This window comes from Arvicola amphibius, chromosome 1 (genome assembly GCF_903992535.2).
Source record: "Arvicola amphibius chromosome 1, mArvAmp1.2, whole genome shotgun sequence".
Taxonomy (NCBI): Eukaryota; Metazoa; Chordata; class Mammalia; order Rodentia; family Cricetidae; genus Arvicola; species Arvicola amphibius.
The window spans coordinates 102,796,448-102,817,577 of record NC_052047.1 but is presented as its reverse complement, the minus strand read 5'-3'; the positions used below and the strand labels follow the sequence as shown (position 1 = coordinate 102,817,577).

The 21,130-nt window shown below is 49.7% G+C and overlaps 1 protein-coding gene across 1 annotated transcript in view; it reads left to right on the top strand.

Annotated features, from left to right (window-relative positions):
* The window catches only part of Arhgef17 (Rho guanine nucleotide exchange factor 17), a 57,444-nt gene that overhangs the window by 20,627 nt on the left and 15,687 nt on the right, over positions 1-21,130 (top strand). Inside the window, exon 2 of the mRNA XM_038339155.1 lies at positions 16,432-16,509. Coding sequence (XP_038195083.1) covers positions 16,432-16,509 — 78 coding nt within the window. The remainder of the gene's footprint in view (positions 1-16,431; positions 16,510-21,130) is intronic.

The following is a 21,130-nucleotide window of genomic DNA, read 5'->3' as shown; positions in this document are numbered from 1 at the left end:
CCTCAGGCTCTGTGAAGCTAAGAGATTCATCCAAAGTCCCAGCTGCTTAGTAGTCAGTGGCAGGGGGAAGATTCAAGACCCAGTCCACTGCCTACTCTTGAGAACACAGTAAATTCTAACTTGCGAGTCTCCGTGACCCTGAGTCTATGTGAAATCTTATGAGATTTGGGCTGTAGCGGTCTGTAAACTGTGGTACTAAGCAGTGCCACTTACTGTTAACAACCATGACAAGACAGGAGAGACTCTGAGAACTCCAGGAGCTCAGGGTAGGGGAGTGGTGTCTCTGTTGTCAGGATGGCTTCCTGGAGGCGGTGATATTTGGTCCTAGAATGTGAGGAGCAAGTTTCTCTGCCACACCCCTCTGCCTACATGGCTGACCTTCAGATAGACTCTCCCACGAGCCTCAGCCCGGTCACTTCTGTGGTCAGGCAGAGGCAGACGTCACCTGTGCCAGTGTGATTCAGGTCCAGTCACAGCCCTTGGCTTGCAGGGATCTTCGAGCTCCCCCCGGGTAGGAAGCTATGAAAGCTGGCCTGGTGAGCTGACAGGAACTTCTGCGGGCTTTGAGTGAAGTTGGGCACACCAGGGCTGTAACCAGTGAGTAGCAGTGTCCCCTGGAATACAGGCTTGGGGTGAGGAAAATGAGGCCTAGCTACTTGGATACTTCTGGCCAAGTGAAAACTAAAGCCCTGAGGTCCTGAGACATTTTGTATTAGGACTTTAATGCCCATATGACCAGTAAAAAGAAATGGTCCCTCTGTCCCGTCATCTCAGGACAGTTGATCATGGACATCATGGCCTCACTGTGCCCATATCGACATCCGTGTGCTGCATGTGCACCCAGTGGGAACGGGGCTCTTTTCAAGGCTTGAGTCAGGGCACACAGTCAGGGTAGAGGAGTCTGGAACACCCAGATTTTGTTACTATCCTTTGGTGCCCTTGGAAGCTTCCTAGTGCAATCACCTCGTAGGATTGTAGCATAGGACAAAGGACAGACTGACTGGGGGTCATCACAGTGCAGCTGGCTCCTGTCCTGGTCTCAGGAACAAGAGGTTGGTAAGGAGAAAATTCAAGGCTTCCTGGGATTTGGTCCAGCCAAGATCAAGGAGCATCCAGGGGGGTCCTGTGCTGAGGAGGGGAAGACACTGACGCTGGCAGCCAGGACAGGCTGGCACGCTGGGCACGCTGGGCTGGAGGGCACATAGCAGCTGCTGGAACCACCCACCTTGTTTTCCTGGGCCTTTGGTGGCCCGAGCAGGATTTCTAGCATTGTGTAAGAGGGGAAGATGGCCTCCTTTAGTTGTGGGGCTTTGAGAACCCCTGGGCTTTATACACAGCTCAGTCAGGCCCTGTCCTTTGCTCCCTGGGGCTCTGGCCTGAAGCCGGTTTGGCCTTTCCCAGGGTGCCTGGCTCATGGCCCAGTGAGTCATCTTCCACCCTACAGGCAAGACAACCCATCTCTATCAACAGTGCATAAATGGACCCCTCTCCGCTCCCCCCCCCCCCCCCCCGCCATTTGTGCCTGGGTCTAAAGGAAGGAGGGAATTGGTGGGGCTGGAATCAGACCCTAGGAACTTCCGTTCCCATGACCCCTCACCCCAGCCTCCCTGCATGCTACCAAACTGGATGGAGAGAGAGTAAAGAGCCCTCCTATTAGAGCAGCCACTGAGTTACAGTGTTCTGGCACATTTGAGGCGGGGAAACTGAAGCTGAGGAAAAGACATTTGCAGCTAGAAGGTGATGGTTGAGGATTAGCCCGCGTGGGCCCTGGATGGCCTGGGAAGGGTTCTGAACGAGGTTTGGATTCTTGAATGACTTTTCAGAGCTGTTAGGGGGTGTCATCACATCCTGGGGTTCTCAGCCACGGCAGGGCACAGACATTTTGTACAGGGCTAGCAGGTATATCATAGGGGCCCCTAAAATTGAAACTTGCCGGAGTTAACAAATCCTGCTCCTCCCACCAAGGTGTAGGTTAGCCTCACATTCAGGCATGACTTGGCTAGGCATGACTTGGCTCGTTACCGATAAAATGGTGGGAGGGGAGGCAACACCAGGCAGAGAAGATTGATTTCAGAGAGGACAAGCTCTTCAGCTGTTTTTCACATCTGCTGAGGTCTGAGGTAACTCGTCAGCCCCCATCTCCCACTTCTGTTATCTGGGATAAGAAATTTTTCCTTCTCAGTCTAGAAGGTTCAGCTGTACTTCTTGAAACTGAAGGGGGCGGGGTGACAGAAAAACGAAAAGAAAAATCACGGTAGTTAAATTCAAACCACATGGCCTGCAATCCCACTCCTGCGGGCCTCTGCTGCCATCTATGAGTGTTTCATGGAAGTGTATGACCTCATCACCCTCTAGGGAACCTTGTGTAGGAATTTAAAGCCCATTTTGAACCTTCCTGCCTCCCTTGTCTGTTTACAGAAGGGGAACCTGAGTCGCAGTAAGAAGTCAAAAGACATATAGCATGTATCTACTGTATGTGTATTATATACTAGTCCCTAATTTTTATTATTACTGTAGCCCTGGGGGCAGGCAGATATTAAGACCTTCCTTCAATTTCCATCTATTTATTAGTCATTCAGGAAAGAAGATACAGCTCCCACCCCACCCTCACTTCCTGATTCAGGGTGCCCTAAGCTCTGCAACCTGGTGAAGTCATCAGCTGCTCTGATATGCTGTGACTCCTGCTTAGATCACTCCACTCGAGTTCTCTTTCCTCGTCTGTAACACGGTTTTAATGCACACTGTAGGAACGGGGCTCTTTTATAGACTTTGGTGCTCCTGGGACAAAGGCAGAGAGGTGCTCCCAGATGTTTTGTCTTCTGGGGTCCTGGGTAGCCCTCTAGGGCAAGACAGGTACAGTGTAGATGTGTAACATGTTGAAGAATGGCTAGGGAGCTATCACAGGGTACTCGAGAACAGCATGAGGCATACACAGGACAATGCAGAAAACCACCTCATTAAACATCAGCTAACTGCACCAAGGACAGGGTGGTGTATTCCGTGCTCTGGGGGTCTGGGATGGGCCAGAAATGTGGTGGTCAGGGGTTTTCTTCTGGACTGAGAGATGGGCCAGCCAGGTTCAGCCAGCAGAAGCCAAGCTTGAGCCCCAGTCTGGGGAGGGATGGCTGCCTCTTGCTCCCTGCAGCCCGTGGGTCTCTGGTTTTCTGCTATTACCCATGCTGGGGTCCCAGTCGGACCCCTCTGGGTCAACAGATGATTTCAAGCAGAAATCTTCCTGGCTTCATTTTTCTGTCAGTATATTGAGAGCTCTGGGTTCGAGCTCTGCCCCTTACAGTCTGCACAGCCCTGATTTCCTTGTCTGTCTCACTGACTTCCATTTCTTCTCACTGTGAGTCTTTCAGGTGGTCAGGTGGTGCCTGGGCTGGAGTCCATGGAGGATGGGTCATCTCCAGGTTGGCAGTTGATATTGATGTCGGGGACTCATCAGAATTGTCAGTTAGAATACCTGCCTACGCAGGGTATGTGGCCTGGGCTACCTCCCAAGATGGAGGCTGGACTGGAGAGATTGCTCAGAGGTTAAGAGCGCTGGCTGCTCTTCCAGAGGTCTTGAGTTTAATTTCTAGCAACCACATGGTGGCTCACCACCATCTGTAATGAGATCTGGTGCCCTCTTCTGGTATCCAATACATGCAGGCAGAAAACTGTATACTTAATAGATAAAGATTTTAAAAAAAAAAAAAGAAAGAAAGAAAGAAAGAAAGAAAGAAAGAAAGAAAGAAAGAAAAAGAAGGAATGAAAGAAAGAAGAAAGAAAAGAATGAGCAGGCTGCCAGGCCCCATGGCACAAACCTGTAATTCTAGTTACTAAGGAGACTGAGATCAGAAAGTTCAAGGCCTGCCACGGCTAAAAGATGAGTTCGGAGCTAACTTGGGCAACTTAGTGAGACCCCATATGAAAATTAAAAAATACTGTTTTAAGTCTAGAGGAAGCCAGATGTGGTAACATACACTTTTAATCCAAGCACTTGGTAGGCCGAGGTAGGAGGATTTTGTGAATTCCAGGCCAGCAGGGCTATATAGTAAGATCTTTTCTCAATAAATAAATAAATAAATAAATAAATAAATAAATAAATAGGGGCTGGAGACATGGTTCGGCAGTTTAGAGCATTAATTGCTATTGCAGAGGACTTGGATTTGGGTCCCAGCACCTACATGGTAGCTCACAACCATCCATAACTCTAGTTTCAGGGGATTCAACACCCTCTTCTTGCCTCCCAGAGCACCAGGCACACATGTGGCACATGCAGGCAAAACGTTGGTGTGTGTGCAATAAACAAACCTAAACTTTTTAAATAAATTAAATAAATACAAAGAAAAGAATAGAGGTACAGCTCAGTGGTGGAGTTCTTGTTTAGCACACAAGAATCCCTTCCACCACAAAAGGGGAGCGTGGAGCAAGTTTTAGGTGTTATGTAGCCTCTCTCTGCCTGTGTTCTGTATTCAAGGGTAGCAAAGGCCCACCTAGTCTGAAGGACCCTGGTCTCATCCCCATATGAAAAGAGTGTCAAAATCTGTTGTAAGGAGCTGCTTGTTTGTCCCAGCCATCCAGAACCAAAATAATCGCACAGAAACCATATTAATTAAATCACTGCTTGGCCCATTAGCTCTAGCTTCTTATTGGCTTTTACATCTTAATTTAACCCATTTCTATTAATCTGTGTATCACCACGTGGCTGTGGCTTACCAGCTAACGTTTCATCCAGCTCCGGTGGGGTTACATGGCTTCTCCTGACCCTGCCTCCTTTCCCCAGCATTCAATTTAGTTTTCCCCCGTCTACCTCTGTTCTACCCTATCAGGCCAAGCCAGTTTCTTTATTCATTAATGGTAATCACAGCATACAGAGGGGGATCCCACATCAAGCATCACACTGGAAGACGGCCCTGTCAGATGGACAATTTTGTGGACACTAGCTTTGACAAATGTCACTGATATATCGACCTGGGATGACTGTGAGAAGAAAATGACTGTCCATGTCTCATGTATAGCAAATGCTCTGTAAGTGAGAACCCGCCCATCTGCTGTTATTTGCTATTTGTGATTATTTTGAATGTGACTGGTTTAGGTCATTATTGAAAGACCCTTCAGTTTTTAGCCTCTTTCATATAACCACATGCATGGTCAGTTACCCCAGATGGCTGGGTGTCTCCAGAGCTGCACCAAGCACAGCTGGTCCCCAGAGAACTTTGCATCTTGGACACTTTCCTTCCAGCGGCCTATGATGTAGCGCACCATGCCCGTCTGCGCTCAATGCACCACCATACAGTTCGTGAACAGGGCAAGGGGCTGGAGATTGAAATACACAAAGACACACAGACAGATACACAGGTCATCCTTGAAACAAGAATGCTCCAAGAATGCCCCCTTTATTGTTTCCAGGGCCGCTTATATACAGAATCTTAACTGATAGCCATGCCCTAACCAAATCCCCCAGAAACCATTCCCCTGCCATCAGGAACTCCTGAGGGTCTTGTGCTCAGAGCAGCTGCAAGCATTACAAGTTGTTTACCAGAAATTCAGGATCTGGGGGGTTCACAGCTCCCAACATTATGAGGCCTGGGAACTGGGAAACCTTTAGAGGACTCTCCTTCCAGAAGGGAGGGTCTCTAGAGAGCAGGAAGTGGCCTAGGAAACCAAGGAGAATGGATGGGTGATGGGAAGGAGGGGCAGAGGCCCCAGGAAATGAAGTGTCATATCCAACTCACATTCTAAGGAAGTGGCACAGTGAGGATTTGAACCTGAAATATGTGGCTATAGAGCCAGTCATCTTGGTGTCCATACCACAAACTCCTTTGGGAACTTTTAGCTCCTTGATGACTCTGGGGACCAGAGGAGGTGGCAACCATTGGGGAACAAATGGGATGGCCTATAAGGCTGGGAACATGTAGTACCATGGATATGGTATCTACTCTCATGGATATGGGTGGGGCCAGGAGCACCAGACAGTCTGTCTGGGCTAGGAACCAGGGCTGAGTTCCCAGGGACGATCAGCCTTGATCCTGGCCTGACCTGTGCACAGCATTGTGTTCACCTCCAAAACATGCCTGTTTATATCATTGACTTGGAATAGAAGAGACCAGAGGAAGGTGACTTGGATAGCCAGTGAGCCTGGGAAGTCCAGGTGAGCTCAACCCCACAGGAGAGGGACTTGAAGGCGGTTAGGAGGACACTTACTAGCAAGATGGTATCTCTAAGCATTGCTTTCCTGGTTTATAAAATAGGAGAGTTACAAGAAATTGAGCCTGATGTAGGTTGGGGACTGAGGCACCAGTTCTCGCAAAGCAGTGCTGAGCCTTGGCCCTGAAAGCTGTGCAGACAGCATTTGTGATGCTGAGGAGCCCTCATGAGACTTCCCATGTTACCAGGGTGAGCAGCTCTGAGGACAGACAGGCAGGAGAGGCTCCCGGAACTGCGTGTCTCTCTTGGAACTGCCTTTGTTCTTTTGTATCTCTGGCTGGTCTCCATCTTACCTATTGGGAATGACCTTGAGTTCTGATCCTCCTGCCTCCACAGTGCTGAGATTACACCGTGCCGGGAATATGTGATGCTGGGGATCAAACCCCGAGCTTCATGCATGTGAAGCAGGCCCTCTACCAACTGGGCTACATCCCCAGCTGCCTTTGTTTTTTGTCATTTCTTTCAGGACTGTGTATGTGGCACCCACAAGGCATACACATCCCTTTTCTTTCCTTTTTTGCTTCTTCTTGTGGGAGGTGGAGGGGGGACGGAATGTGCACGCATGTGTGGCATAGTGTGTGGAGATCAGTGGACAAGTTCTTTAGAGTTAGCTCTCTCTCTCTCCTTCCACCTTTTTGAAGCAGGCTCTCTTTTGTTCTCCTGTTTTGTTTTGTTTTCCTCAAGTCAGGGTTTCTCTGTAGCTTTGGAGCCTGTCCTGGAACTAGCTCTGTAGACCAGGCTGGCCTCGACCTCACAAAGATCCGCCTGCCTTTGCCACCCGAGTGCTGGGATAAAAGGCGGGCGGGCACCACCACCGCCAGGCTTCTCTCTTGTTCTTTTATGCTGCACTATATGTTCCAGGCTAGTTAGCCTTTGAGCTTTGTAATTTCTCATTTCTGCCTCCTGTCTCACCCTAGGAATGCTGGGGTTACAGGTGCATGCTGCGCCATCTGGCTTTTTATGTGGGTTCTAGTGATGGAACTGAAGTCATTAGACTTCAGTAACAAATACTTTTACCTGCCCAGCCATATGCTTAGCCTTCTCCTAACCCAAGACCTTATCTTTAAATTCCTAGAATGATGTTTGGCATCTGGTAGGTACTCATTAGGAGTTCATTGAATAAATCAAGTAGACGATACAAAACTCAAAGCAGCCGCTCATCACTGAGTGCAGCCAGTCATGTGTTTATCTCCCACTGAGCCGGTGATGTCATCCCTCCATTTATTTATTCATCTTTAATCATTCCAGCTATTCTGCCACTACCACCACTCTCATTGGTCCATCCTACATCTAGCCTTTATCATCATTGGTCCCACAGTAGCTGTAGCTGCAGGACCACAAATAGGGTCTTGTTAGCACTCAGAAGCTGAGTTGAGTGGATGGTGTTTGGGGGCCCGTGAGCAGGATGCAAGGATTCCTTCAGAGATGAGGGAGTTCTCAACAGACCTGGTGGAAGTTGGAGGACCAGGTATTCCCTGGGACTGACAGAAGGGTGTTCTCAGAGCTAGGGGCCCAGCGGTCTTGTCTGGAATGAGTATTGGTCTAGTGTGGCTGAACCCTCTCATGCCTCTTGTCGCTTCCTCTGACCAAAGAGGATGTGGAGTGATCCACATTCCAGGGAGATGCCCAGGGTGGGATGTGGGTGTAGTATGGAAACAGGACAGGCCTTCATGCTTACAAAAACTCTTCTTGGGGCTGGCAGGATGACTCAGAAGTAAAGTCTCTTGATGCCAAGCCTGAAGGTCCAAGTAAGGAGAGAATCGACTGCCAAAAGTTGTTCTCTGACCGCCACACATGGACATATGTCCACCCACCCCCACATATAAAAAATAAATAATAGATAAATAAATAAGTAAATGTAAATTATGAGAACAAAACTGTTCTGTGATCTGTTCCAAACATCTACAGAACTCTAAGAGGGGGATAAGCCGGGCAATCAGGGCAGGGTACATGCCTTTTAGTCTCAGCCCAGATTGGCACTCAGGAACCACAGAACTTTACCTGCGTCAGGTGCTGGGTACCTGGTGCCCTCTACTTCACTCTGGTAGACCCTGTCCTGAAAGAGCTCTAATGATGTCCTGTCTCAGCTGCTGTGCTACTGTTCCCTCCCTCAGCTTCCATTCACGTATCTGCACCATGGGCACCCAGTGCCATGGCAACAGGCTTGGATCCAGTTAATCACCAGTGCACTTCTGTGTCACTTGACCTCCGTACCTGTTCAAGGCCTCCTATGACTGCTTTCCCCCAGAAGCCAGCAACAGTGGCATCATTCTTCTGAATGCTGTCCTGCTGTCCTGCTGGATGGATGGATGGATGGATGGATGGTTGCGCTGCTCTCTGCTAAGACCCCTCCCACTCCACACGTACTATGCACTGTCTCTCAGCCACTAAGAAGAAATGAGGCCAAGATCAGATAGTTTGATAGAGGGCCAAATAGGGGAGGTATTCTGCTGGCCGAAGGCGGTTTAAGAAGATCAGTGACCAGGCAGCCAGCCCTCGGGCCACCTGTGAGTCCTGGCTGCCCACCACGTACATGGACATTCCTCCTCCAGCATGCCCACGCTGATGTGGTGTAGGCGTTCCTTCTGTTTGTGTGTTGCTTTCATTCGTTAAATAAAGAGACTGCCTTGGCCTTTTGATAGGGCTAAACTTATGTGGGTAGAGTAGACAGAAGAGAATTCTGGGAGGAAAAAAGCAGAGACAGGGATTGCCACCATGGAGCCAGCCACCAGGTCAGACATGCTAAATTTTTTCCGGTAAGCCACGACTTCATGGTGAACACAGATTATTAAAAATGGGTTAAATCAAGATATGAGAGTTAGCCAATAAGAGGCTAAAAATAATGGGCCAGGCAGTAATTTAATTAATACAATTTCTGTGTGATTCTGGGCCCGCTCTCTCTTCTACTACACTGATGAGGAAGAGGAGGAGCAAGCTGTGGGGAGGAAGTGTGGGCAAGGCAGTCCCCTGGAAAGAGAAGAGACAGATGCATGCAGCTGGTTCCTGGCTCCAACCTAGGGTAGAGTTTGAGATCCCTTGGGGGAGGGGTGACTGGGTTTTTCAGCACATTCCTAGGAGATCTTAGGCACTCAGTCCAGGGACCAGGAAAGGGCCTGCCACACTCCCTCCTGCATTCGTTCTTTCATTCAGCGGATCCAGGGGGGCCCAAGGGACATAGCCGACTCCATTCATTGATGCAACACAAATTTACTAAGCACTACCCAGTATTGGCTCTGATCCATCTGTGCTGCTCTTGCTGCCCCAGGATCCTAGCCCCATGGCCTGCCTCTTCAGGCATAACTGGGTAAAATTCACTTGTGTCAGGCACAAGCATGCATTCTTGTAATGCTCATACTCAGGAGGCAACAGAATCATGAGGCTTTTGTGTGCTTGTTATGCAGTGCTGGAAACTGAACCTAGGCAAGAGCTCCACCAATGAACTGTATTCCCAGACCTGTTGTTTTTGTTTTTGTTTTTTTTTCTGAGACCCAGGCTGGCCTTGAACTTGCTATATAGTTGAGGATGACCTTGAACTGTATTGAACTGTATTGAGATTATAGGTGTATACCACCTTGCATAAGCAAAAGTTATAAGCACTTTTTTATTAAAAAAAGGTGTATTTATTATGTATGTTTTTATTTATTATGTATTTTATGTTCTGCCTTCATGTATGCCTGCAGGCCAGAAGAGGGCATCAGATCGCATTACAGATGGTTATGAGCCACCATGTGTTTGCTGGGAATTAATCTCAAGACCTCTGGAAGAGCAGTCAATGTTCTTAAGCTCTGAACCATCTCTCCAGCTCAGCACTTTAAAAAAAAAAAAAAAAGGTTCTGTGGGATTGGACTCATGACCTCCCACAGGGTAGGCAAGCTTTCTACTGCTAATCTACATCCCCAGCAGGATCTTGAATTTGAGGGTAGCCTGAGTTACATAGGAAGACCCAGGCTCAAGCAAACATCCACAGGAAGGAAGGAAGGAAGGAAGGAAGGAAGGAAGGAAGGAAGGAAGGAAGGAAGGAAGGAAGGAAGGAAGGGAAAAGAAAAGAAAGCCGATCTGCCCTTTGCTTGGCATTCTGGAGATTTCAACCTCAATCTTCAGAACTGGTAAGGAAGCAGGACTGGATACAGGGATGAGGGATGGATGTCAAATGGATACCCAGAAACTTGCACAGGCTGGCTGGAAAACGGAGGACAGCTATTGGAGACTGGTCTGTCAACCGATCATCACATGTGTTCAGTGCCTTGTCTTATGAACGACATGGGCCCTTACCTCAGGGAGCCAGCAGTCTCCTGGGATAAGGGAAGGATCAATCTAGTCATTGCTCAAATGCATTGTTACAGACTGCCTGTGGTTAGGATAAGGAAAGCCAAAGATATTGGAGACCACAGAACAGACACACAAGACCTAATCTGAGGACACAAATCTGAGGACACAGGAGGTCTTCCTAGAGGAGGTGACTTAGGTTGAGGCCCTGAGGCAAGGGAGAGTTGGGTGGAGAGCAGGGAAGAAGGCTAAGCCTGGCTTGGGTGATGGAGGTCCAGTATCCCATTGCTCAGGAAACCCAGAAAGAACAGGTGGTAGAAAGGGGGTTCTGGGAGCACGGTGAGTGCGGAAACCCCCAGCATTCAAGGAGATGGAACTAGCCAGGGTTAAGATACAGCTGCAGGGTGTACGGACCACCTTTCTAGTGTCTAGTGGGCATTGGTGTCAAAGTTGTTCACCACATTCCAAGTGGGTCTGTGTTGCACAAATTCTAATTGGTTATAATAAAACCCAGAGTCAGGTATTAGGGGGTACAAGCTGAGAGATCAGAGAAGCAGGGTATCCAGCCACTAGAGACCATTTATCTCTACCGAATCCTCTTACTGAAAAGGCGATCCTGTCCTCAAACTGCATCTCCAGATTGCTTCTGTCTCCACCAAACCTCAGACTGCAATGAGCACCTGTATCCTCCCACCTTATATTTCTCCCCCCACCCAGCCATATCACTCCTGTCTCCACCTTCCAAGTGCTGGGATCACCTTTGTGTGAACAACCACTGCCTGGCTCTGTTTCTTTTTTACACAGAGTCAATCTTGTGTAGTTCAGTGTAGTAAGAAGGAGCTGCTTGTTCATCCCAGCTGCCCAGAACCGAAATAACCACACAGAAACTGTATTAATTAAATCACTGCTGGGCCCGTTAGTTCTAGCTTCTTATTGGATAACTCTTATATTAATTTATATTAATTTAAGCCATTTCTATTAATCTGTGTATCACCACATGACAGTGCTTACCGGCAAAGTTTCAGCATGTCTGATTCTGGCGGCAACTCCATAGCATTTCTCTGACTGCCTTCTTCCTTCCAGCATTCAGTTCCGTCTTCCTCGCCTACCTAAGTTCTGCCCTGCTACAGGTCCAAAGCACTTTCTTTATTCATTAACCAATAAAAGCAACACATAGACAGAAGGACCTCCCACACCAGTCCAGGGTGGCCTTGAACTAACAGAAAACCCTCTCTACCCCTGTCTCTTGGGATTAAAGGTGTGGGCCACCACTCCCTGGCCACTAGTGGCTTAGCTCTGCATTCTGATCTTCAGACATGTTTTAGTTGTTAAAAACACAAACAAAATATCACTACAGGTCTGGGGTAGGTTCTGACCTTTTCCTGGGATTTGAGGAGAGTCTGGGGATCATGGGGAGAAACACTGGAAGGGCTGGAGCCAGGTACACTGACTTAGCCAAAATGGTGCTTAAGATGGGTGAGGTGGTGGTAGGGCTGGGGGTGAATCGGTGTGGGGTGCTTAGGATGACAGCCCCTTTTCTATTACATCAGAGCCAGTCAGATTTCCAGAGATCGGAACTTGATTCCCGCATGGTTGCCTGCTTCTGCCATCCTGTCTGTAGTTGTTGAACAAGGAAGTCCACATGATTGTGAGCTGTGTTGGGTCAGACTCATGGGTGTAGGGATTTGGGATCTTTTTGGGTAACGTACATATTAATGTGATTGCCCTTGACCCTGACCGACTCTAATATACCCAGCACCTGGGCCTGTTCTGTACTAACTGAGTTCGTCCATGGCTCCTGAGTGTAAATCTGTGCGTGCGCGCTAGATACAGCAGTGGACGCGTCTTTGTCCGTGGGTGTGTGTGACTTGTGTCCTGGGGCGGAGTGCGAAGCCTGGCGGCGCTTTGCTTATTGCGGGAGAAGGGGCGGCGCGCAGGGGGCGGAACTTTCCCCCTGCTAAGCTGAGCGCTCTCCAGCGCGGAGGAGGCCGCAGTGCCACCGCGGGCTGCGCTCTCACCGACTCCGCTTTTAACACCCCCACCAACACCCCCACCGCGGCTGGGCTGAGGCCCCAGAGGAGCGCGGGTGGGAGGGGGCCTGCCGACTCGGCGCAGTGTCCGCCCCGGCGGCGGCCAGGCCGCATGCTGCAGATGGTGAAGACCCTGGCCCAGTTCACCATCGCGCTGGAAGACATGGGCGATCTGGGCCCGGCTGCCGCCTCCGGGGAGTCCGCCGGGGGCGGGGGCTCTGACACCACGGAGGAACCAGGGGAGGCCCAGGTACCGGGAGGGGAGGGGCAGCCGGGAACCTGGGTCTTGGCCTAGGATGTCGCAGATATAGGGGACGCGTGGGTAGATGTTGGAGAACAGGGCCTGGAACTTGGATCAGGCACCAGGAACCTGCCTGCCTCCCTGCCTGCCTGCCTGCCAACCCCGAGCTTGGGGAGGGCTGACATCAGATGCAGGCAGAGAGATTGATGGTGAGGACTGTGCTTTCGGGTTATCTGGGCACTAAGGGTCTAGGTTGTAAAGAGAATCAGATTTAAGATTTGTTGCTGGAATACCCTGGGTTTCCAGGAAAGCCAGATTTCCAGCCTCCTTCAGGTTTGAATGTGCTGGGAGCTTTGCTTCCTCTTTGCCATCTCCTCACTGGAACTACGGGACCTGGGGATGTCATACTTTGGTGCTGTCGAGAAGGTGGTGTCCCCATTCCTGCCTCCAGCTGCCTCTCTGGAGGGGGAGGGTTCCAGGGATGTGCCTTGTTTTTGTAGGTTTGTCTGGGCCGATACTGTTCCATGCCCTGGGCACAATGGGGACTAAGGCTCTAACCTCCTCCGGGGACCTTACTGTGTCATGTGCTTGTGCCTCCATCACTCTAGGGCTCTAGGCAGGAGGTCCTAAGTCGCAGCTGGATAACTGGGCTGCATTTTCATCTTGATACAAGGCATCTTGCCTTCATGGCCTCTCTCTATGTCTTTCTTTGTGCTTGGGTTTAATGACAGAAGAGTTCCCCCACCCTCTTCCACCTTCCCACACATCCTGGTCCCTATGCCGGGGCCCTGCCTGTGGTGAGGGGATCTGGAGGGAAGCAGGACTGAAGGGTTGGCCTTCCTGGAACAGGTGGGCCTGCCGATCTGGTTGACAGCTGCATTGTCCCTCCATCTCCTACCCCCGCCCCCTCCCATCCTGCCCCTGTGTCTGGACACGTGCAGTGACAGGAGCTGGCCTTGTTTTCTGTGTTTTACCTGACAGCTGAATGACAGCCCACTGTGCTTTGCAGCAGGGAGGAGGCTGGGAGAGACGACATTGCAGTGTTAGCTCCCACTACCACCCCTGCCTCCTGGCCAGCAGGCCCAGCGCCAGCCCTGCCGCTCAGGAAACTTCTCTGACCATGACCCAGGTTGGGGCTGGCAGGCCAGTGAGTGTGGGCAGAGGGAGGTCGTGGTGAGGTCCAAAGGCTGATGTAGCTACCTTATAGTCAGAAAGCATCTGTGAGATCTCAGTGATGTGAGATGTGAAGGGATGGTGTGTGGACACCTCCTGGTCCCCATCGTCAAGCTTGGATGGTACCAGGAACAAAGGGGTTGGAAACAGGGCCACCAAATTTACACAGATGGGAAGAGTAGATTGGGAGAACTCAGTGGCCTGACGGTGCTGGTCGGTGGAAACAGGAACCAGGTACCAGGTACCAGGGCCCTGAGGCTCTGTGTGAGGTGGCTCGAGAGGCTCTGGGCCTTGCTGTGTTTGTCACTGGCTGTATGGTCTCTTAGGCAAGTTGTGTCATTCTCTGACTTGACTCATGTGTGCAGTGGATGACAGCACTGTGTCCTGAAGCTGTGTACGGCTGAAATGAGGTTGCACGTGCTTGTGAGGTACTGGGGTATTCTGGGAGCTGCCCGCACAGGAGTGCACGCGCAAGACCCAGCACTGCTTTAAGTCTTTAAAGGCCCCAGAAACACCCAGTATAAATTGGCCTGCTCATAGTTGGGGTCTCTGAGGTAGGGCCTCAGGCACACATCACAGCCCAGAGCTTGCAGAGATGGAGCAACCCAGCCTTCTGTGTCCCAAGGAGATGTCACCTCAGTAGAGCCTAGTATGGGTGCCCACTTCTGAGTGTGCCTCCTTGTCAGCTATTAAGGAGCAAGACTGATTCCTCAACTCATTCCAAAATCAGAGGGAACAGCACCTGGGCTAAGCTCACCATGCTTAGAAAAGTAAGCAGGCAGCTAGGTTGTGTCTCTGGCACGAGGGAGGCCGAGGCATCCTTGGCTAAATACTGAACTACAGAGCAAGACCTCTCTCAACAAGAAACAAAACAAATGCTAATAACTTGGATCCCTGAGCAGACTGGATGGGGCAGAGCAGTGACAAATGTCAGCCCCGCTTATCTCAAGGGGCTCCTGAGTGAAGACTGGAGGGATATTCAAGCATGAGCACTCATTCTGGAATTTCCACACAAAAAAGAACCTCCAGGCCTTGATGACTGGAGCCCTAGGCACGGCCCAGCCAGATTGTGAGCCCCACACCTTGTCTAGGGCCAGTCTAGAGGCTAGTGTCAGTACGGAGTTCTGGGGTCGAGTCCCTGCCAGAGCAGAGAGGCTGCTTTGGGACGGGTGCTATGTTGTAAGGTCCCCTGGATAAGATCGGGGACTACTGAGGTTGGCAGCAGGTGAGTTCTGCCTCGGGCCAAACCAGGACAAATTCCCAAACTTCTTCTAACAAAGTCTTCCCATAGGGTAGACCGTATCTTGACAGAGGCAGGAATCCATTTCCTCGGGATGTGTGTGCAGATGCTGAGCAGCCCCCAGGGGACTCCCCTCCCCCGTTCTGAAAATGAGGAGACATGGTCTGGACTTGTAGCTCAGTTGGTACAGTGCTTGCCTAGAGCACAGACAGGGCTCTGGGTTCTTCTCCATCAGTGCTATAAGCCAGATGTGGTAGTGTATACGTGTAACCCCTAGCACTAGGGAAGTGGAGGCAGGAGGATCAGGAACTCAAGGTTATCCTGGTCACAAGGAGAAAGAGGCTTGGTGAGATGGCCTGAAGGGTAAGCATGAGCACCTATGTTTCCATCCCAGAATTGTGAAAGTTGGGCACAGCAGTGTGCATCTGTAACCCTAGTGTGTGTCTGTAAGCCTAGAGCTAGAGAGCAGAGATGGGCTCCCTGGCCTGCCAGGCTAGTTGAAACAGTGGGCTCCAGGTTCAGTGAGAGACTATGTGTCAAAAAGTAAATAAGTAATAAATAAATAAATAAAATAATGTGGGAATCAATAGAGGGAGACACCTGACACTGGCCTCCTGTGTTCACATATGCATGCGTGGGTGATTGAACCTGTACGTGTGTGCACACAGATCCCCGCCACACATACACCTGTACATGCACATGCAAAGAAAACAGAAGAAATGGGAAAACTATATACTACACAGGTGGTCAAGAGTACTGGGAAAAAGAAGTGCCCAGACTAGGCCTGATACGAAGGAGGGTTCTGTAACCTTCTAAGCCCTAAGCGTCAGAACTCTGACACTCCCGACTCTGCGACTTCTAGCACCAACTTTCCTTCCCTGGGCTGCAGTGTCTTCACCTAGCAGGACGTGACAGCATCTACTCTGAGGGATGCTGCGACATACAACCAGGTCAAACATGTCCTCCTAGCAGCAAGCTGGAACTTGGCATTTCCAGAGTAGTTCCTGGAGTGGGTGTAGCCGGAGGCATCGTTCTTTGTAAATATGAGGGTTTATTGTTGTTGGGTTTTGGTCTTTGTCCAGAACCTGTTGGGTTGGGAGAACAGGGAATGCCCAAGCAGAGACCTGGCAGGATGGAGGTCCAGGATGCTTTGGGAAACTATTTCTGGGGGCAAGAAGCAGGCAGGGAAAGGATCTCGGGATGTGTAGATGAGTTTGCATGTAGCTGCAGGTGCAAGAAGCTAAGGGGAACAAAGGACCACTCACCTTCTACTCCTGTCCCCACAGGATATGCGGAAGCACGTTACCATGACCCTGCTGGACACAGAGCAGTCGTATGTGGAGTCACTGCGCACCCTGATGCAGGTGAGGCCCATGACCTAGGCCTGAGAGCAACATTCCAAGTATGGGCAGCAGACATGTGGGATCACCCATTGCACAGGGGTTGAAACCAAAGAGCTGTGTCCTTGGCATATACCACCAATGTGTAGAGAATCCCTGACGTGGCCACCCCGAAGGAAGAGGTCACCCCCTGCAGGGTAGGTGAGAATAGGAGTCACAGAGAGAGTGGGAGCCTCTACCCCATTGCTTCTATGTTCCCGCAGCAGCCCTGGACAGCTTTGCACCTCCTTGATCATGGCTTTTCTGTGACCAGCATTAAATACTGAGTATCTACTGTAGGCAGGCCCTGGTCCAGGTGCATGAAGCCCAAGGACAAGGGAAAGAAGAACCCTACTGAGTATATGGGACTTGCTAGAGTAGTGATTCTCAACCTGTGGGTCTCGACCCCTTTGATCTCCTGCATATCAGATACTTGCATTAATATTTATAACAGTAGCAAAATTACAGTTATGAAGTAGCAATGAAAATAATTTTATGGTTGGGGGTCACCAGAGTGTGAATTAAAGCTTCACAGCATTAGGAAAGTTGAGAACCACTGCTCTAGAGGCATAGAAGATGCTGGACCAGAATCCACCAGAGAGGTTCAGTGGGGTGGCATCCGCAGAGGGAGCCGCATGGTACGGAGTCTGAGGGGCTGGGTCTTAGGTGGTATTGCAGGAGCCAGAAGGGGTCTTGCCATGGGGTCCTTGAACCCCAGGAGAAGGATTTGTAACGCAGTGGGGTTCTGGAGATTCAGTAGGGAGTTTTGAGTCTGGTGGGCATGTGGTTGGACTTGCACGTGGGGAGTTCTATGTGACTTCTGGAACGATGAGTGGCAGGAGAGGAGGCCAAGCAGGGTTATGGAGTTCCAGTAAGGGCACCAGCTATAGGAGGACAGGGCAGGGACAGATGCTTAGGAGGTGAGCTGCTCAGGTCAGGTGGGTTCCAGGGACTGTGTGGTGGGCATGGGGTGGGAAGTCAGGTCTATGCCTGGGCCCCTAGCCTGGGAAAGGTGGAGAACAGAGGAGGGGTGGGCACATCTATGGCAGGACCAGCTCTGCATAAATGGCAGAGGCCCAGACCCTGGGTGTGTGTGCCTGAATGGAGCTCACAAGCACAATTAAAGATGAACTTGCTCATGCCACAGCTCGGGGTGAAATAGAACCCAGGAAATATCTAGAACTAATCAGCCTTCCTACTTCTCTCCCTCTCCTTCTCTGACTTCTACAAATCCTTCTATAGACTAAACACTACTCTCTGGGAAGGGCAGGGGGCGCCATTCAGCTGTGAGCCGGAGGGACAAGAACCTGTTCCCTGGAGCTTATAGGCTGTTCAGTGGGACAAGTCACACCTCCTGGCTGCTGGTGATGCAGAATTCAAGGGCGTGTGTACATACATGGGTAGTTTCCACCCCACACTGCAACACTGACAAACCTCGAAGACACTGTGCTAAGTGAAACATCGAACAGCCAGTACTGGATGATGTGCATCCCAGGGCTTTCAGAGAGAATGTGTGATGGTGGTGGCAGGGTCCAAGGGAGGCTGGGGCTGGGGCACACTGTGGGGAGTTAGTGTGCAGTGGTCCAGAGCTTCCAGCTGGGAGATGAAGTTGATGTTTACACAAGAGTATGAATGTGTGTGTGCTAATCTGTGCACTTAAAACTGATTACAGTGTGGCCACAGAAGTAGATCAAAAGAGTGCTATCTAGCATGCAAGAAGCCCTGGGTTTGATCCCCAGGACTTCATAAACCAAGTATGGTGGCTCACACCTGCGATGCCAGTGCTTAGGAAGCAGAGGCAAGAAAATCACAAATACAAGGTCATCTTTGACTAATAGATAGTTCAAGGGTAACCTGGAATTCACGAGAAACTATTTTTAAAAAAACAAATGAAAGAAATTTGTCAAAGTGACAAATTTTATCTTTTGTCCTGTTTCATCACAAAGAAATATATTACCTCTGTTTTTTTTTTTTTTTTTTTTTTGGTTTTTCGAGACAGGGTTTCTCTGCAGCTTTAGAACCTGTCCTGGAACTAGCTCTTGTAGACCAGGCTGGTCTCGAACTCACAGAGATCCGCCTGCCTCTGCCTCCCGAGTGCTGGGATTAAAGGCGTGCGCCACCACCGCCCGGCATTACCTCTGTTTTTTATAAAAATGTCCATAGATATAAGAGCATAGAATGAATACTTCCTTGTGTGGGTTCAGGGAAGGTAACTTTGGGTTTGGAGTGTCCAACAGAGACCTAAAAAATGGGTAGGATATCAGCAGAGACCCCACTGGGGGGAATGGGCAGAGGGCACAACACAAGCAAAAGCCAGGACAGCGGAGGAACCTGGAACATTTAGGAGATCAGAAGTCCCTAGTGTGACTGCCAAGGAGAAAGACAGGAAACCAGGCAAGGGCTGGGGTCTTCTGTGGGCACAAGAAAACCTGAGGAGGGATTCCCAAGATGTCAGACAGGAAGAGTAGCCGTGGCAAGGGCCCATTGCCATCCCCTAGTAAGGGTGGTAGGGTCAGATAGCCCTGGCTTAGGTCACTTACCTCCTTCTGGACGACAGGAGTTTGAAGCACTTCAGTTTTCCAGGCCTTGGTTTCACCTGTAAAATGAAGTTATTCGCATATTCTCTTGGAGTATTTGAAGATGGAAAGATGGTGTTGCCTCTCGGGCCTGTTGGCAGAGAGAAGTGGTGGGGTACAGATCAGGCAGGCCTGGCATCTGAGACCGCTGGGCCCTATTAGCAAGCAGGACTGGAGGAGAAGGCCTCTGGGTGGGAGGGGAGTGGTAGCGGTGAGCAGTAGATTATTATCTGAACCTAAGGCCCAGGGGTACCCGCAGCCTGGGAGTATGGATGGAAGACATCCCTCCAGGATTCTGGAGCAAGACTCTCCTGCTCAAACTTTGCTTCACTTCCTGGTTACCTGTGTAAGCTGGAACAAATCTTGGGCGCAGTTGTACCTCCCCTGCCTTGGCTATAGAGTGGAGAGCATAATAGCCATTTTCCCAAATGCACATCTCAGGAGAGATGTGTGTAGCATCTCACATACTGCCTTCGTGTGTTTTGGCATGAGTATGTGTGCAAAATTGCTTCAACCTTTGTAAACCTTGTGAGATAGAAATTATGAATTCTCTGAACAAGGAAACAAGAAGTTCAGTAGCAGACTCTGAAGCAGAGATGGGCACTACTCCCAAAGTGAGCTGGTAGGATTCCTGCAAGACAAGGATTTGAGTAAAAGCATTAAGGCCTCTTGTGGTGGCACCTGTCTGTCATCTTGGTATTTTAAAGGTGACAGAATGGGGAGTTTCGGACTAGGCTGGGCTGCAAAGCAAGAGCCTGTCTCCAAAACAGAAAACTATTGTTTTTTTTGTTTCTGTTACTAAAGGAGCCTTGCGTGCCTGCGACCTCAGCTTGAGTAGACAACAAGGGGATCGGGATTCAGGGCTGGCTGACTACTTAGTTCAGATAAAAACAAACAGCAGAAAGGAACCACATGCCAAGGTCAGCAGCCAGGAGGTGGGGTTTGAACCTGAGCCCTAAGTCTATTTCCTTTTCTGGTGTCCTGCATTGAGTCCCAGTACTTTCAGCCAAGAAACAGCCTTTTCCTGAGCAGTTTTCCTCCTCTTGGCTCCCTGCACCCCTCCTCTCCGGATTAGCTTACTCCATTTAGCTTACTGTGTGATAGCTCATTTATTTCTTACATTGGGTGGCTGCCTCTGCTCGGGTTCCAGCTCAGATGTGGGACTTTGAGCTGATACTCTTTGAGGGAATGTGGGTGTTAGCAGGGGCTGTATTGATGTTCAGTCATTTCATCTGTTATCCTGTGCCTGTTCCTCTTCAGGTGGCCAGAGGTGAGTGGTGTCACTTCTGCCCTGTGAGAAAAAACAGATCCTGACCCAGTCAGAGAGCCCTGATAGGGAGGACAAGCTGCTAGCTACTCAGTCACCCTGAGCCTCTTCAGAATCTTCAACCAGCCAAGAGAATTATATTCAGCTTGACTTTCAAATTTGTTTTACAAAGCAAGCAAAATGTTTTTAAATGTTTAATATAAATGTTATTTTATAAATTAGCATCACAGAACCGCCTTCATCTTTTTTGGCTTGCAGTTGCAGCATGGACCAGTAGAGGGCGATCTCTCCATAAGCTTGCCAGCAGAGGGGCCGGTTGTTCAAGCTTAGGAAAACACCACTGAATGCAAATGTGTGTGGAAAACAGGAATTTTAGTCACAGACTGCCCCGGAAATCCAGAAACTTTTTACCTAGTATTCAGTACAGGCCTCTAGTAATGTCGGAGTTGACTTCCAGGGCCCTGCTTGCCGTCTCTTTAACTCTTCACCCGAAGTCCACATGCATCCTGAGATGGAAGGCCTTCACATTTTAGTGAATCCAGAGTTCCCCGTACAATTGGTAGCATAGCATAATTTAATTGTTTTTTTTTTCTCTTAAAGGTAACTAAAAAATACCATAGTGTATCTTAGATTTGGTGAAATGAGGTTTTGTTTTCCATATTCCTTCCTTTCATTTGACTAGATGTATAAACTCTGCCAGGTCTTTTTATTGGTTTTCTCTTTCTTCTTTTCTCTCTCTCTCTCTCTCTCTCTCTCTCTCTCT